The sequence below is a fragment of the Xenopus tropicalis genome, chromosome 3, assembly GCF_000004195.4.
Source record: "Xenopus tropicalis strain Nigerian chromosome 3, UCB_Xtro_10.0, whole genome shotgun sequence".
NCBI lineage: Eukaryota > Metazoa > Chordata > Amphibia > Anura > Pipidae > Xenopus > Xenopus tropicalis.
The window spans coordinates 76,429,181-76,446,313 of record NC_030679.2 but is presented as its reverse complement, the minus strand read 5'-3'; the positions used below and the strand labels follow the sequence as shown (position 1 = coordinate 76,446,313).

The 17,133-nt window shown below is 35.5% G+C and overlaps 1 protein-coding gene across 1 annotated transcript in view; it reads left to right on the top strand.

The window, feature by feature from the left end:
- The first annotated feature begins 658 nt into the window (after nucleotides 1-658).
- The window catches only part of slc26a4.1 (solute carrier family 26 member 4 gene 1), a 29,376-nt gene continuing 12,901 nt past the window's right edge, over nucleotides 659-17,133 (top strand). Inside the window, exons 1-12 of the mRNA XM_018092317.2 lie at nucleotides 659-910; nucleotides 2,045-2,184; nucleotides 4,161-4,271; nucleotides 5,816-6,003; nucleotides 7,526-7,690; nucleotides 8,411-8,563; nucleotides 8,841-8,923; nucleotides 9,571-9,718; nucleotides 10,568-10,681; nucleotides 11,643-11,720; nucleotides 15,050-15,145; nucleotides 16,200-16,306. Of these exons, the coding sequence (XP_017947806.2) occupies nucleotides 753-910; nucleotides 2,045-2,184; nucleotides 4,161-4,271; nucleotides 5,816-6,003; nucleotides 7,526-7,690; nucleotides 8,411-8,563; nucleotides 8,841-8,923; nucleotides 9,571-9,718; nucleotides 10,568-10,681; nucleotides 11,643-11,720; nucleotides 15,050-15,145; nucleotides 16,200-16,306 (1,541 nt within the window). The 5' untranslated portion in view covers nucleotides 659-752. The remainder of the gene's footprint in view (nucleotides 911-2,044; nucleotides 2,185-4,160; nucleotides 4,272-5,815; nucleotides 6,004-7,525; nucleotides 7,691-8,410; nucleotides 8,564-8,840; nucleotides 8,924-9,570; nucleotides 9,719-10,567; nucleotides 10,682-11,642; nucleotides 11,721-15,049; nucleotides 15,146-16,199; nucleotides 16,307-17,133) is intronic.

Genomic DNA, 17,133 nt, shown 5'->3' with positions numbered 1-17,133 from the left:
AGAGAGCTTAAGTGAGGCTGAGCAGGTTCCCTCTTAGGAGAGAGCAGGAGGATCCTGGCAGCAGAGTTTAATATTGATTGCAGGGGAGAGAGGTGGGAGTCTGGGAGGCCAGTTAGTAGGAGACTGCAATAATCTAAGCGGGAAAGGATAAGGGCATGGATTAGTGTTTTAGCTGTTACTTGCGAAAGGAAGGAGCGTGCTAAACTTTGATGATATACAAATAACAATACGTACTAGGTTAATGAGCATCTGTCATTGTGAAACTGTTTCAGGGGTGGGGGCTAATGAAGCCTGTACTCCAGTTGGGGGAAACAATAGTTTTCTTTTAATAAAAATAGCCCCCACCAGCTTCAGATGCATGCGCATAATGAGCAAGTGGGGAGACTTGCTTGTTATGCAAATGCGCACTCTACAACATGGCCGTCTGCACTGGAAGCTCGCTCCCGATAGGAAACCTAGCGCAGACAGGGGCTATTTTAAATAAAAAAAACAAACAAACTATTATTTCCCACAACTGGAGTGCGGGCTCTATTAGCCTGCACCTTTGATGGGGAAAACAATGACAGGTGCCCTTAAAGCTACAACAGCCTACAATAGAGCAACCCTATGAAAAATCCTTACTGAATAGTTGCACAAAGGAGCTTGTCATATGCCAGACAAAACAGTTACGCATTGAGTATTCTAAAGACTAATTATTCCTATTAATATATGACCTTTTTGATAAATTATCATTTTCTTACACCAGGAAGAAAATGTCAGGACAGATGGACATGCCTACTTACAGGAACTGCCAGTATCTCCTGGCCAGACCAATTTACACCCAACCAACTTTCGAAAAGCAGAACATGGAAAAAGCACCAAAAAAGAATACCCGCAAAGTTTTCCAAAAGAGGTTACGGAAAACCTTCAGGTGACCTTATCTTCGATAACTTACTTTAAAACACATTTAGTTAAGACATCAAATGAAAAGCCACAAAAAAGTCTTCAAAACTTACATGTTCATACAGACTGAAAGAAGTCAAAGAACCTTATAATTACTTTATTAAATCTCTATGTTTCTCACTACATCCCCTTACAGGGGCATCATGCTTTTAAAAGGCCAGTAACACCAAGATCTGAATATATGTAATAGAATATATCTATCTTCTAGTGCCTGCAAATAAAAGCATTCTTTTTTTTGTGTCAAAACAAGGCCCTGTTTGTTAGTACACAAAAGTTATTTATCCTGTATCTATATAGAAAGCCATGCAGAAACGAGTAATTCAAAACGGAGAAGGGAACAAAAAAATACAAACTACAGCCGAATACACATGAAGCAAATTCTAAGACATTCATGAACACACTCACTTACCATATGTCCATTTATTTATATGTAATTTGAATTGGGCACAAAAAGGCTGAATGGAAAACAAATGATACCTTCATCCTGCTAGGCTAAAATATATAAAAGTGGCTGCTTATTTAATAAAGGTTACTATCCCACTTCATGCAGAGATTGTTTCCTGCATTTCTTTCAATGCCATCTTTTTATCCATGTAATCAGGTTGCAGTCTAGCCACCTTATCTTTGGCCTGTTCTTTCCCTTACTGTCTATTCCAGCACTTATGATTGCTTCCAGAAGGTAGAAAACACACTTATTCACAAAATCCCTGTGCCACCACTGAGCCATGAAACCCATACTTGTTGCTTTAAATCCCCATTGAATTTATGCCTGAAATATGCCTGCTACTATTTATGAAGTTATCTCTTTCTAGTTTCCCAGATATGAGTGGGTAGTATAATTAAACAAAACATCAGTACAGCAACATATTTGATCAATATCCTTGCATGCCAGAAAGAAGAGTGCTGGACATGAGCTCTAATACAAGACTGGTTATAGCTAAACTATATTCAGGTTGTGCTGATTACATTGGGGCTGTCTAAAAGACAGATGTGACACTGCAATTTCGAAACGTGAAAGTGTTTTAGTTCCTACTGCTTAATTTTATTCACCCAAATTATATATACATTTATATTGCTATAAACATAATTTTTTATCTGACAGCTGTACATCTGCAAAGGCTGTTCATATGGTCAAGAAATATATCCCTCTGCTGGATTGGTTGCCAAAATATAGCTGGAAGTCGTTGTTTGTGCATGATTTGGTTTCAGGAGTCAGCACAGGGCTGGTTGGTACCTTGCAAGGTGAGACTAAAAAATGTAGTGAATGCTTTATAAATATTGGGTCTGTTCTGACTGGAAAATACCCACTTGCTAAAATGTTTTGAAAGCTAAGTCTGACCTACTATTTTTACAATAGGTCAAGATCTTTAACTTAAAGATGGGGATCTCAGTGGTAATGGTAGGAAGCATTTTGAATGTATAGAATACAATTCAAAGAAAGTTCTACAAGTCAAGGCCACTTCAGGCAGCACATTTTGCTTAGGGCAATGATACACAGTGCTATTTGTATCATGCATTTTGTAGCAGCTATAAAGGTCTGAAAATACCCTGCCATAGGCAATACTGGGAATAGTCTCTGCTAAAACACTCAAATTATATCAATCAATCAATAATCTCTCAAATATGCATACAAAGGCATTTTTGAGCAATTACGTGATTTGGCTGTTTTTGCAGGGACAGTTCCTAGTATTGTCAGCATGATTTTATCAACAGTCAAAACTCCATATTTGCAATATATAGTCAATATATTTTTAATACTGTGTAAAGAATTATTCAGTAGTTACTCCATGCCATGGTCCAGCTTACAAAGTAACCTATATATTTTTACACTCCCTTTACAAAATCTAAATTTTTTGATATATCAGCCCCCAAATCTAACATTTTATTAAGTATTTATTAAGTATTATATTTTACTATCCATTTCCTGGAAAATTCCTTTTTTTTAGAAAAAATTTTGCTTTATTAACATTTATTTTTCTGACTATTTTAGTTTGCAAAACCTTTTGTTTTTGTTTACCTGAAAATCTATTTCACTAAATATTCATTTTACCTGACCAGTTACTTTTAATAAACATTACACTGTAGTAAATGGAATTTACAACTTGTTGGTAAGTGAAACTCTCATTGCTTCAGCAAACTATTTTTTTTTAACATGTCATATTACAGAAAATTGCTTATGTGAGCACAACATTTGACTTCTTTTTATCTCACCATTCAGAACTGGTAAAACGGTAGATTTAACTAGACATTGTTCTCTCTGTGGAACATTATTTTTGAGTAAACATTTAATTTTATTTTTCATTATTATTTATTTATATAGCACTGACATATTTCACAGTACTTTACAGAGAAGATCAGATTATTAATTATTCACATCAATCCCTGACCCAGTAGATTAGACCAATGGCACATTCAATGTTTTCTACTTGCTCAGAAACAGAGACAGAGAAAAGGCTGATCTACTCCCATTCATCCAGTATTGACAGTGCACACACAGGGTGGATTTTATGGATTTTAGTGTGACAACAAAACATTTCTGCTCATGTGCACACTAACAGGATAATCATGTATCCTGCCTTTATGATACTTTGCCATTCTCAATTTTAACTTTTTCTGTAGAAATGCCACCAACATGGTCACCTGATATATATGCAGACTTTTAAATTTGCAAAAATTCTCAAAAATATGTTCTCTGTCACTACTGCCCTTACAGTACTGCATGCAACAATTTTTCTAAAAGTATTCCCTTGAACGCAGAATATGACCTTCAACCTTTTATTTTCAAAGAAGTAGCGAAAACTATAAATTCCTTCTTCCTCTGCAATAAAACCCATTAAAATGTTATATAAACTACACTAAAGCATCATCCAAACTCTGTAAACCTGCTAATGTTTGGCTAACTGAATCACCTACCGTCTTCTATCTACCTGAACACAGATAGAGTAGAATCTTTGTACAATATTTCAGCACCTTTTTAAGCAGAAATGAATGGTGTTCCTGCTGTAAACCTGCTGTGCTGTGACAAGACATTTATAACAGAAACCTGATGTCTAGAGAAATATACCCTAGTGTGGGATTTTTTTCCCATGGGCATGTTTATTCAAAATGAAAAACCTTGCCAGCAATTAATGTAAGAAAATGCAAACCCGAGCTACAAAGGATAATAAATCTGCCCCTAAATGTTACTAGCTTACAAATTCTTTTTTGTATCGTTTCAGGCCTGGCGTTTGCTTTACTTGCTGAAGTTCCAGTAGGATATGGAATTTATTCCTCTTTTTTTCCAATTCTGACATATTTTTTCTTGGGAACTTCTAAACACATTTCAGTTGGTAAGTCCTGCAGCACTTCAAGGAGGTCATTGCTTCCAGGTTATTTAAAAAAAGTGAAACATTTGGCATGGGGTAAGTACAAGTATATTTGTGAAAGATAGCAGATGGCTGAAGAGGGAATGCTGAAGGATTGATCCACAATATTGTTGTGGGCGAGGTTGGCCATAGGCAGAGCTATTTGCCTTCTACCCACCAAGGAGAATGCAGGGGTCCTGCAGGTTTCGGACCAGCCCACAGTACATTAGTACCTACTACTCTTATGCATGACATTTCTCTTCATATATCATGTGCTACATGGCTAGAGGAAGGAAAAAGACTAGATGTATTTTTCAGTATTATATGTGTTCATTTGTAAATAAATGCATATATATGCACAGAACATGCCAGAGAGCACAGCTGCCCACACAGAATTAGTCCTAAACATGTCTTTTTAGAAGCAGCCACTCTGGTTGCCATGATATCTCTATGTATAAAATGTTACACATAGACCAGTAAACTGGCATCTAGTGAGCAAAAACAGTGCCTTCTAGGATATATTAATCAGTAACACTTGAACAATAAACTTCTCACACATGAGAAAGGCTCCAGGTGGTGGGTCCTTGATATCAGGTTTTCTGATGGCCCTTGGTATCCCAGTCTGACACTGTATATGCAAGTAAAGTAATTTATACTTGTTTTCAGTAGATGTTCTGGTGGCTATTTCATTCCATTCTCAATAGATGTATTATTGTCACCTGTGCCATCAATTGGGAGAAGGTTTTTATAGTTTGTACATGTTGACAATATCCCTTACAATGTATTTTTGAAGGAAGATGGTCCCCTGGTGGAAAGAGATAAATATACAATGGAACAAAAAATCAATAATAAAGATAGTCAAGAAACAATTATCACGGAACAACTTAATATGAAGTGGTGCACCTTTTCTATAAAATATACTGTATAAAAAAGAATAAGAAAAAGGCAGGACATAGTGGGCACTCAGAAAATGTAGTGCCTCTGTCAATTGTAGAAAGCTAGTTTTTATTGTTAGGTATGCACAACAGCCTTCAGTGGCAAAATAAACAAGAATCTTTGTTTGGTAATTATTTGTTCTGCACAATATAATAAAAACAAGTTTCTATGAATATATATATATTTATATATACAGAAAAAGACAGAGCACACCCTAATAATAATCAACTGCCCCGGGTGCTTGCAAAATACATGTATAAAGCAAGACAGTGAGCCGCACACACAGGGACTTAGTTAGAAGACGAAAAATGTTTTTATTAATGAAAAAAATCCAACGTTTCGAGCACCAACTGTGCTTTTCCTCAGGGACAAACCACATATATTTATATATATATATATATATATACTGTATATACTGTATATACAGTATATATATAATTTCTACATTTATTTTTGAAAGTCATGGATGTTTCTAGTACTGCATATGTATAAGATATTTTCAATGTAATAATACCTGCCCATTTTTAAGCAGGAATGCTATGTATGTAATGTTTCTTCATATATTATAAACATTGTATCTTTTCATTATACAGGGCCATTCCCAGTGATCAGTTTAATGGTAGGGTCTGTTGTTCTCTCCATGGCTCCAGATAAAAATTTTATTGTATACAATACTACAAATATTAATGAAACAACGGAAATGATAATCGACACAGAAGCCAGAGATGCTGCTAGAGTCCTTGTATCAGGAACGTTGAGCTTCTTAATTGGAATCATACAGGTAAAATTCCCATTTTTAAATTATTTCTTATGATTGACATGTTTGTATGAAAAGTCAATTTAAATGTTATAACTAGCACATATAGGTTTGTCACCTGTCCGGTTTTGACCTGGATAGCCCGGTTTTCGGAAGGGCTATCTGGGTCAAAACTGCCTGTCCAGTTTTCCCAATTTGTAAAACCGGGCAGGACTCTTTAAAATGTGTTTCATTTACAAATAACTTTTGAAACACTAAAAATGTGCAATTCATTGATACTGGTTGCTTACAATTATGTTTGCATTTATTAGGCAAAACTTTTTTTGGGGGTTGACATGTCCTTTAAAGGAACAGTTCAAAAAGATTATAAATATTTTTTTGATATGCTTTTTCAAGCAAAATATATGATATTACTGTTGGAATGAATAGAAGCTGTTCTAACCTAGGCCTCAGTTGCTGACTTTATAGAGTTCTGTGAGGGACATAAATAATCAACAGAAATTTGCTTTACTTTATACGAGGCGCCCTCCCACACTGTTGAGATCCTGCTGCAAATGTACAATGCAAATTTCATGTCAAACTCCAAACTATTTCTCCAAATCATTGTACGCCACATCATGGCAAACCCCTACAAAGCCTGAGGTCCCCATGCATTCTGGATAACAAAGAAATCCAACCCAGTCTAGAACAAGAGAAATATTAGTTTAACAAGGGCAAGGCCCATTTTAATTTTCTTAAAGGAACAGTAACACCAAAAATGAAAGTTTTTTTAAATTAATTAAAATATAATGCACTGTTGCCCTGCACTGGTAAAAGTTGTGTGTTTGCTACAGTAACGCTACTATAGTTTATATAAATAAGCTGCCGTGTAGCCATGGGGGCAGCCATTCAAACTGGAAAAATGGAGAAAAGGCACAGGTTACAGAGCAGATAACAGATAACCTCTCTAGAATACAATAGTGTTTTAACTGTTATCTGCTATGTGCCTGTACCTTTTCTCCTTTGAATGGCTGTCTCCATGGCTGCAGAGCAACTTTGTTTATGTAAGTTTCTGGGGAAAACACCCCAGTTGTACCAGTGCAGGGCAGCAGTACATTATATTCTAATTACTTTTATACACTTTCATTTTTTGGCGTTACTGTTCCTTTAAATAAAATAAAATACTCTTTCATGCAGAAAATTTTTCTCAAAAAGATATTGAAAAAATATTTTTTTACTAATTCTATGGTTTTAGAATTTGTGGATGTTATGAAGTTAAAGGCATCTTACAGAAAATAGATATTGGTATCTGTTTAGAAACTTTTGTTAGATTTAACACTTTTATTAAAATCTAAAAAGACAACCTTTATTTGGATGGAGTCATAGATTGACAAGTACAGGAAAACAAATTCTGATCTCCCAGCCATGGCAGGTTATAACAGTCAATATGTTTTGATTTATTAAGAGTAACAGTGTATACCATAGTTTGAAAAGAATCCATTGTTCTGGTTTAGAAATATGGTGAAATTCATGATTATTAGATTTTTTTTTTCTTTTCTGACTTCAGCTTGTGTTAGGAGCTCTTCAGTTTGGCTTCATCATAAGATACTTGGCAGAGCCATTAGTGCGAGGCTTTACCACAGGTGCTGCATTCCAAGCATTTATCTCCCAAGTGAAACTGATACTCAATGTTCCCACAAACACCTACAGTGGAGTGTTGTCAACATTTTACGTAAGTAAATTATGTGATTAAATATAGTGGTGCATGGATTAGGACATATTATATAAAGAACCGTTTGTAGTTATTTAAGTGTCTGGGACTGCCAAACAGTAGCGCTAAGGGGTTGGGGTCTAAGGTGTCTGAAAGTTTTTGGTTTGGACCTATAGTGTCACAGCACAGTGCTTTCAGAACAAAGTTGGGTTTTGTTCCCTGAGGAAAGATGCAAAGACTGTCATGGTATAAACAGTAAATAAAAAAAGAGAGAAAATTTTAACTATACATTTCCATCACAGAAAATACATTTATTTTCAAGTACCTGGTACTGGATCCAATAGCAGCAGCCACATGTGGCTGGATAGTATGTATCATCAAATACTACTGAAATGATCACTGCAGTCTCTTTCAGAATAACATTTTTGCATAAGCATTTTACTGCACTTAGCTCTGTTGCATTCTTCTCTCCTCCTGGAGCCATAGTTTCTAAACATAATAAAGCCAGATAGCATGTAAAAATGCACCTCAGTGCAACCCTCCTATTAAGAGCAGCTTTCCACAGGATGATACTCATTGGCATGGTAAAGCTACCTGATGACAACCTATCTTTCCAGCTGTTCCAGTTACCTGGCAAAATTGCCAGAACATTACCTGCTTCTCTGTGCCTTTACCTTAGGTGCTACATTTATACTGTTTTACCATTCTTTTTTATTTTACACAACTATATTATCTTTATAGACAATGAGTGACATCTTCTCCAATATTTCTAAAACAAATGTGGCAGACCTCCTTGCTGGACTTCTAGCAATTTTTGTATGTGTGGCAGTCAAGGAAATTAATGAGAGATATAAACATGTTCTGCGCATACCCATTCCTATAGAGATAATTGTGGTAAGTTGACTGTTGACTATGCATGATAGATATATTTTTGAACTGTGCATTTTGTGATCACATTATGAAAGGTTAGGTATAGCATGGCACAAATAAAATGCTCTATAAGCTGCTTATAGAAGTGTGCACATCCCTACCATTCTAACGAGGTACAATTTCAAATATGGTAACTCAATGGGCTACAGTTTTAGTTAATCTAACAGATAATAATAAAAATAATTTTTCTATTTCTTTATATTATCCATATTAAAATACAATGTATTTCTTTTGACCTCAGTCTTTAATAGCTGCATGGATTTCATATGGAGCAGATCTAGAAAATAAATATAATGCAGGCACAGTAAAGAATATTCCAAGTGGGTATGTATAAAATTGCTATTTGTTCTTTCATCAGATAAAAAAGCAAACAAAATCTATATATAGGTATGGGACCCCATTATAAGCAAATAATTCTAATTTTTAAAAATGATTTCCTTTTTCTCTGTAATAATAAAATAGTACCTTGTACTTGATCCCAAATAAGATATAATGAATCCTTATTGGCGGCAAAACAAGCCTATTGGGTTTATTCAATATTTAAATGATTTTTAGCAGACTTAAGTTATGGAGGCCCAAATTATGGTGGAAAGATTCCTTATCCGGAAAACCCCAGGTCCTGAGCATTCTGGATAACAGGTCCTATACCTGTACTTGAATTTTGTATCCAAAATTTGACTTCAAGCTCTTTTTAATCGCAGTACCCATGTACATTAACTGCTGAACTAGCATTTACAGGCAGTTATGCTCTGTAGGGATTTTGTTCTGCAAGACCATTTACAGACACACCATTCTATTTCTGGGTGAGCTATAAGATGCACGTTATGGTTAGTGTGCTGTAATTTTACCCACATCATTTCCAGGAGTTTACAGTTGTATTCATGTTTCTTGTCTATTATAAAAGATCAACAAGAAATTCTCAGTAAATGATTTCTCTGATTTTGATCACAATTTTATGATTCTAATTACAGATTCATACCACCCATGACACCAGATGTGAGCATGTTTCCACAAATTATTGGCTCAGCAATTTCCATTGGAATAGTGGCTTATGCTGTCGCTGTGTCATTGGGAAAGGTTTTTGCCACCAAGTACAACTATGTAATTGATGGAAATCAGGTGTGTTCTGATTAGTTGAAACAACCTAAGTAGGAAAGAATATTACAAGAATATGAATATGATACCTAATACTATCTACATTCAGATGATTCAGTGCAACTCTTTGCAACACACACACCACACCCAAAATGACATGTCAGATTACTAGGGATATCAGGTCCCATTTTAAGATTAGTTGACCAGTGCCCCTACACATCTTATGACGGGTTTGTAGTGCTTACCAGGTGTTTGTTTCAGTTTGTTAATTGGGCCAGGTCTGGATCCTTGAATAAAGCTTTTTGAAGTTTTACAACCGCTGTCCTGGAGTCCGTTAAGTGCATGCCGGTGATGTTTCTACATCTGATTTTAGTTTGTTAATTGGGCCAGCTTTGTGGAATCATGTAATCCAACATAATTATTGTGAAATCTAGAGTACTATGTTAAACTGATCCAATAAAATGTTTCATTTAGGGATATTTAATCTAGAGCATTGTGGGCTCGCCTATAATCTAAGTCTTCTTCTGCTCTAAACTTGGTGGAGAAAAAAATAAATATTGTATTGCCCAATATTACATGGGAGGTGATGGATAGAAGATTAAACTCTTTTGACTTTCTAGCCTATATTTTGTATGTAATTCTTGTGAATTGTTTTACTATACAATGAATATGAGTGGCTTACAAGATTATCACCACAATCTATGCATGCTTTGAATATGGCATATTAGTCGCTATGGTCTTTTGTGTTTAGCTGTCTTTTCAAATGTCCTCAGTAAATATAACATCATAGGTTAATGGTATCATGAATGTAATCATGCATGAGAAGACACAAACATTAGATATGGTAATTCAAATATTTTTATTATTTTCTAGGAATTTGTTGCATTTGGAATTAGCAATATATTCAGTGGTGTTTTCTCTTGCTTTTGTGCCACAACTGCTTTGTCTCGAACAGCTATTCAAGAAAGTACTGGAGGTAAAACTCAGGTATGTTCTGTGCCTATTGTGCTGCACTAAAGCACTTAATTTATAGTCATTATTTGACTCTTGACCATAAGACTATATAATTATGTTTTTCAAACTTAAGTCAATTGTTAAATATGATGATTTTACATATATTGCCTTGAGCCACCATTTTGTGATGGTGTGTGTGCTCCTTCAGAACTCCATTCATTGGCTTATGTAACCTAGCATGTTTGCATGCCCTTGGTTTATACTGGGGCTCATATATCAACACTGGGCAGTAACCCATAGTAACTATTCAGAGACGGTTTTTCTTCAACCAGCTGCAGGTAGAACAATGAAAGCAACAGTTTGATTGGTCGCCATGGGTTGCTGCCCACAGTCTTGATAAATGACCCCCAGTGAACCTTATGAACAGGGGGCTGCCTAGAATATTTAAATTCACAGTTTTTCTATTTAGGATATCCAATGGTACATACTACTGGAAAAGTATATTTTATGAAAGTGGTTTATTTAGATGAAGCAAGGTTTTACATATGGGTTGGTTTATGAAGTACCTTTTTATTTAGGGGTATCATTTCTCTATTAAATAAATCTGACATAAACCATCTACATTAAACTTAATGATGCTCTCTGGCTGTTTTTAAGACTCGTTAGCATTTATATATGAATTACAGTATGTTTCATTGATAAATCTTTTCTGAAAACTAGAAGAGGTTATAGTGAGCATATTAGCATTTTGAGGGCATATAATAATATATAGATTGTGGGGCATGAACCTGCTTCATTTTGTTTCTTTTAGGACATAACACTTAGAAAAGGATTTATTATTTTTTGGCATCACAAATTCCTGCGATTTGTGTAAATTTAATGAAACAAAATAGTGATGTTTCACCCACTTTTATATAGTATTCTAATACAAATTGTGAAAAATTGAGAAAAATTGCAATCATGTTTTATTTTCAACTGTGTTTTTCCTGTTTAGATTGCTGGTTTGATATCTGCTGCAACTGTCATAATTACTATGTTTGTTCTGGGCCAATTTCTTCAACCTCTACAGAAGGTAAATATTAAAGATGCACAAATGTGATGAAACCTTTTTACTCTTTTTACTTTCAGTATCAAACCTATTTTCACTTTCAGCATCAAACTGTATTGGCTGGACATTCAAAGTACTCTATTAAATGATGGCCAAATGATAGGCCAGTTTTATAGAGTTTGTAGAGAAAGCTTAAGGAGAGGAAACAGAAAAGTGATATATGGTACTGTACCCAGAAAATTTACGACCTAATAATTTGCTGTAAAAAATAAAAAAAAACAGGTACAAAGTTTGCTACAAGGCAAATTATGGTTATTCATAATAATATAAAAATAAAAAGCAATTACACTTACATTACATTATTTTGGTTATTAACACTAGACCTGTAAATGCTACCTGCTGATTGGTTGCCTTGGGTTACTAGAGCTTCATCAAACTTTTATTCAATTATTACAATTACAAAATCTCTAAAATAATGACTAGTGTAGAAATCATGGAGAAAAAAATGATTTTCAAATTGTTTAAATGCTAAAGAAACATTTCTATTTTATACACTTAAACACATTTTTGACACATTAGGGACCACAAATGTAAATGGTTGATATTCATTTGGTATGAATATCCTGTCTGAATAAAAATATTATTGAAGTTACCCAAAAACCCACTGAATTTCTCTAATTTTATAGAACAATGAAAGGTTAATAAGCATTTTGGCTGAAAATAAACTAGTCTTCGCTTTGATAGTATAGTAGAATGGATAATATAAACTGCATAGTAAATTAACCAGTTACCAAGGGGCCTTGAGAGTGAGTGCCAAGGGGCCTGTGACTGGAGAAGCTGACTTGTAAGGAGGCTGTGTGGCCTAGCTGATGGGGAGAAGTTATCTCTGAGCTGTGATACTGTAGGTCTTTTTTTTTGTTCTGCAGCTCTTTGGTTTTAAATGCAATCGGTTCTGTTGTTGTGAAGGCCCTGTTTACCTAAGTAACCAGGGAGTGCATTGAATGTAATGTGAAACATGAAGAAAATAGAAAGATAAATGGTAAATTATTAATCAAAATCTAACCCCAGAATAAATGTTGCTTTCTGGTTGCTGGGGGTGGATAGCATTTTGCAAAATAGAAAGGAAAATTGTTTAAAAACCATGAAAAATAAAAGGTAAACTGCAAACTCAAAGAATCTCACTGTTTTCCAAAATAAAATGACCTTTTTTAAAGGTGAACTGTCCCTTTAAAATTGTGACTTTTTATGGTGAATCTTGTCTTAGTTTTAGCTTTTAAACCACCCAGTCCCAGTATGCTTTTGGAATGATCACTTTTGGAATGATATCTTATATAATTTGGAAATTGTACAAAGCTTGGGCAGAATGGAGAACGGTGGTTCAGATATATTATTATATATTATATGGTAGCAATACTTTATTCTCAGCATTTCAACATTACACCTCCACTAAACTATTTTGAAACCTGAGGGACATGTCTCACAAAGATATGTATTTTATGTTGGATAACAGGTTTTTTGAAAATGCATTAATCAACAGTGCTCCTTCATGAGAATCCTGCATTGAAATCCATTTTTCCAAAGAGTAAATTTGACATGAGGGTAGCCATAGCCTTCTTTCCCAAGTGCCCTCAGCCATGTGACTTGTGAAAAAATTTGTAAAAAAACACTATGATTTTAACCCAAATTGCATTCTGCACACTGCACTTGCAGTTTTAATCGAGCCATTACTGTGAAAAAACATTCTACAAAAATTATTTCTAATTTACACTGAAAAAGAATAGCTGTACCCAAGATAATCATCTTGTATTTATAATGTTTTCAGATAATATAAATACACAAACCAAAGAACTATTGCAAATGTTAAAATCTCTCAGATATTTGTCATTTAATATCATAGACAAGCTGATGAGTAATATGGCCTGTAAAAGGAACAGTTCAACGTAAGAATAAAATGAAAATAGTTAGTTACTAGATAACAACATGTTTTTAAAGGGTGGAAAGCTGCTGAGTCAGTTTACAGGCAATAGATTAGCTACAATAGTGCAAACCAGAAAGCTTTTTTATTCTGTAGAAGACGTTACCATACTTGAGTAAACAGCCCTAAAATATCTTTCTGTTTAATTAAGATAGCAGCTGCCATTTTAGCTTGGTCTGTTGTCACTTCCCTGCCTGCATCTCTCTAGCTCTGGGCTCAGATTACAACAGGGAGGGGAGGGGAGAGGGAGAAAGGAGCAAGCTGCTCAGGCTCACACCACTGCTCTGGAGGTTTGACAAGAGAAGAAAGTCTAATACTGAAGCAAGGGAATGCAGTGTGTCGTTTTACAGAGAACTCAGAGCAGCAGTACTGTAAGGCATGTATTTATTAACAGACAAGCATCACCAATGATGTTGCTCATAGCAACCAATCAGATCTTTGTTTTTGCTTTCTAAATTGTAGGTGACTGTTCAAGTCTAATTGCCGATTGGTTGCTATGTGTTAATAAACACACCCCACACAGTATTTATGGCTGTATTAACATAGATCACATAGATAAAGCTTACTTCGTTTGAACCTTTCCTTCTCCTTTAATATGGTTAATTAGCCAAAAATGTAATATATAAAGGCTGGAGTGAGTATATGTGTAACATAATAGCCAGAACACAACACTAGTCAGTGACTTGAAGGGGGGGCACTTGGGACATAACTGTTCAGTTACTTTGCTTTTGAGCATGCAGGTCAGGATCAAAACCAAACTAACCGAAGAGATATGTTGTAAATAAGGTTAGGATCATGCATGTAAGGTTTACAAGCAAACTAACTGATCAGTTATGTTGCAAATCAGACTTCAATATCAGTTACAATTTTTTAGACAAGTAAAACTACATCTAAATTATAGGATGTGATCTTTTGATGCAAAGATATATAAAAAAAAACCCTGTGGTTTCAGCCCCAAAATCTGACCTGGGCGATTTACTATATACAGGTATTGGATCCCTTATTCTGAAACCCATTATGCAGAGTTCACAATTACGGAAATACCATCTCCCATAGACTCCATTTTTTAAAAATGATTTCCTTTTTCTCTGTAATAATAAAACAGTACTTTGTACTTGATCCCAACTAAGATATAATTATTCCTTACTGGAGGCAAAACAAGCCTATTGGGTTTATTAATTATTTAAATGATTTTTAGCAGACTTAAATTGTGGAGATCCAAATTACAGAAAGATCCCTTATCCGGAAAACCCCGGGTCCCGAGCATTCTGGATAACAGGTCCCATACCTGTATCAGTCTTAGTGACCTGTGGTGGTTATTACATATGCATAAAATAATTATGTCTCTCAAGAACATATTATCTGACTCTGATTTCAGTCTGTACTGGCAGCCATTGTCATATCCAATTTAAAGGGGATGTTCTGGCAAGCCCTGGATATACCTCGTCTATGGAAACAGAATAAGTGGGATGCAGTAAGTTTATATGTTAATTTTATCTGCAGAATTTATTGTATCTCCAAAGAAATCAAACAATAATTACCATAAAGGTCCAATATTTTTGCTTTATTTCATGTGCAGCTGAGGGTGCCAAATTTAAGCTTGCACTGATTGTGCAGTGAGGTTTTATACATCCCACGACACAACAGTGCAGTGGTTTAATTTTACCATATGGGTTACCACATGAATAGACACCAACGCAAAGTGCAGAAAAGAGGTCTTTATCCACTATATATGTGACTATTATATCTGATAAATATATGATCTAGTCAAAAGATGAAACATAAAATACTGCATTTTTTGATGGGGGAATGGTGGAACAATATAGAACCACAGGGAAATAAGTTTTAACTGTGCCAAGACTACACTGCTTTTGTTAATAAAAAGAATGCACAATGTACCTCATTTCAAAGTAGTTAGTGAATCAACTAGCAGTTTGGCAGGTTTGATTTAGACACATAAAGGCTGATTTGAGAGCCTAAATACAGAGTTTGCCAGTTTTGGCCAATAGTCCCAGGCCTCTGTCCTCAGTTTTGGAGTGCAGAGACCTGCAGACTGCGCTTATAATCAAGTGCAGCCCCAATTCTAAAAGGGTGGGAGGCACGTAGGTGTCATCCCCTCCAGCCCCCTACCCGCCCTTACTTTGCTTGTCATTCTGAGGTGCAAGGTAGGAGCAACAAGATGCACAGCCTACATTGGGGTCCTGCCCTTACCGCTTCACATACTGATGCTGCACTCTTCACTAAGTGCCGGATTTTTTAATCTTTTTTTATTTTTCATCTTTTATGTAATCTCTCAGCTGCTAATTGTACTTTTATATATCAAAGTTTAAATGTAATGTTAAATGTGTACATTCACAATTTAGTGTCTGTATGTGTCCTGTTGTCCTATGCATGTTTAATGAATATTCAGGGCTGTATTTACCATATAGGCACCTTGGGGCCTATGCCTAGGGCAACAGCATTAAGGAGGCAGCCCTCAGGTGCTAAATTATCTATTAGTAACTTGGGGTATTCAATTCTTGTTGCAGGCTATCTGGATCTTTGCATGTTTTTCAACGATCATTTTGGATCTTGATTTAGGACTGTTGTCTGGATTACTTTTTGGATTATTTACTGTAATTCTGCGTATCCAGTTGTAAGTAGTTTTTTTTTTATATAATACTATATACTATATAAATACTTATTTGGCACACTTAGGGCCAGGCCAAGCCGACTGGGTGCCCTAGGCAGCCCGGTCAACCACCTTGTCCCCGCGCGCGTGCTTTGGCGCGCATGCACAGCTGGGGGGGTTTCGCGATGTGATAGTGCCAAGCGGTGGGGGGCAATGACTGACTGACTAGGGGTAGGCAGGAGAGACTTCTGCCTGGCGCCCCCCAATCGTTGAATCCTAAGCAGCTGCCTCTTCCGTCTACCCCTAGTTCTGGCCCTGGGCACACTGACTATATATCTAAAATGCATCTAAAATGCATCAAACAGTTTAGTTAATAGATTTTTTTAGTTGTTTATATGTCAACAACAGAATGCTATAATTAAATTGGCATTAACAGAGTTACGTATCAAGTGGTGCTGTACACAAAATAAGTGCCAAGCCTACAACTGCCGTTTATTTCAATGGAATATCACTTGTCAATAGCACTACTACATACACATAGGCAGTTGCTATAACAAATAGATAAAAACTTTAGAAATCCAGATAGAAATTATTCCTCATTTCAATTATCCAGCCATTGACTGGAATAGCCAAGTCATAAACAGGTGAATATTCTAACAGGTAGTTTGGGAACCAACTTGGAATGATGCACTTTTGAATTGTGTAAGTACAAATAATAACTAACTTATGGCCAGCACTAAAAAAGTCCAGTACCTGACAGTATCCACTCCAGAATAGTAAATCAGCTTACCACTTTGATTGCCAGGCTGTATAACTTAATCTTCATATGATTCATAGATGTCTGGTCACAA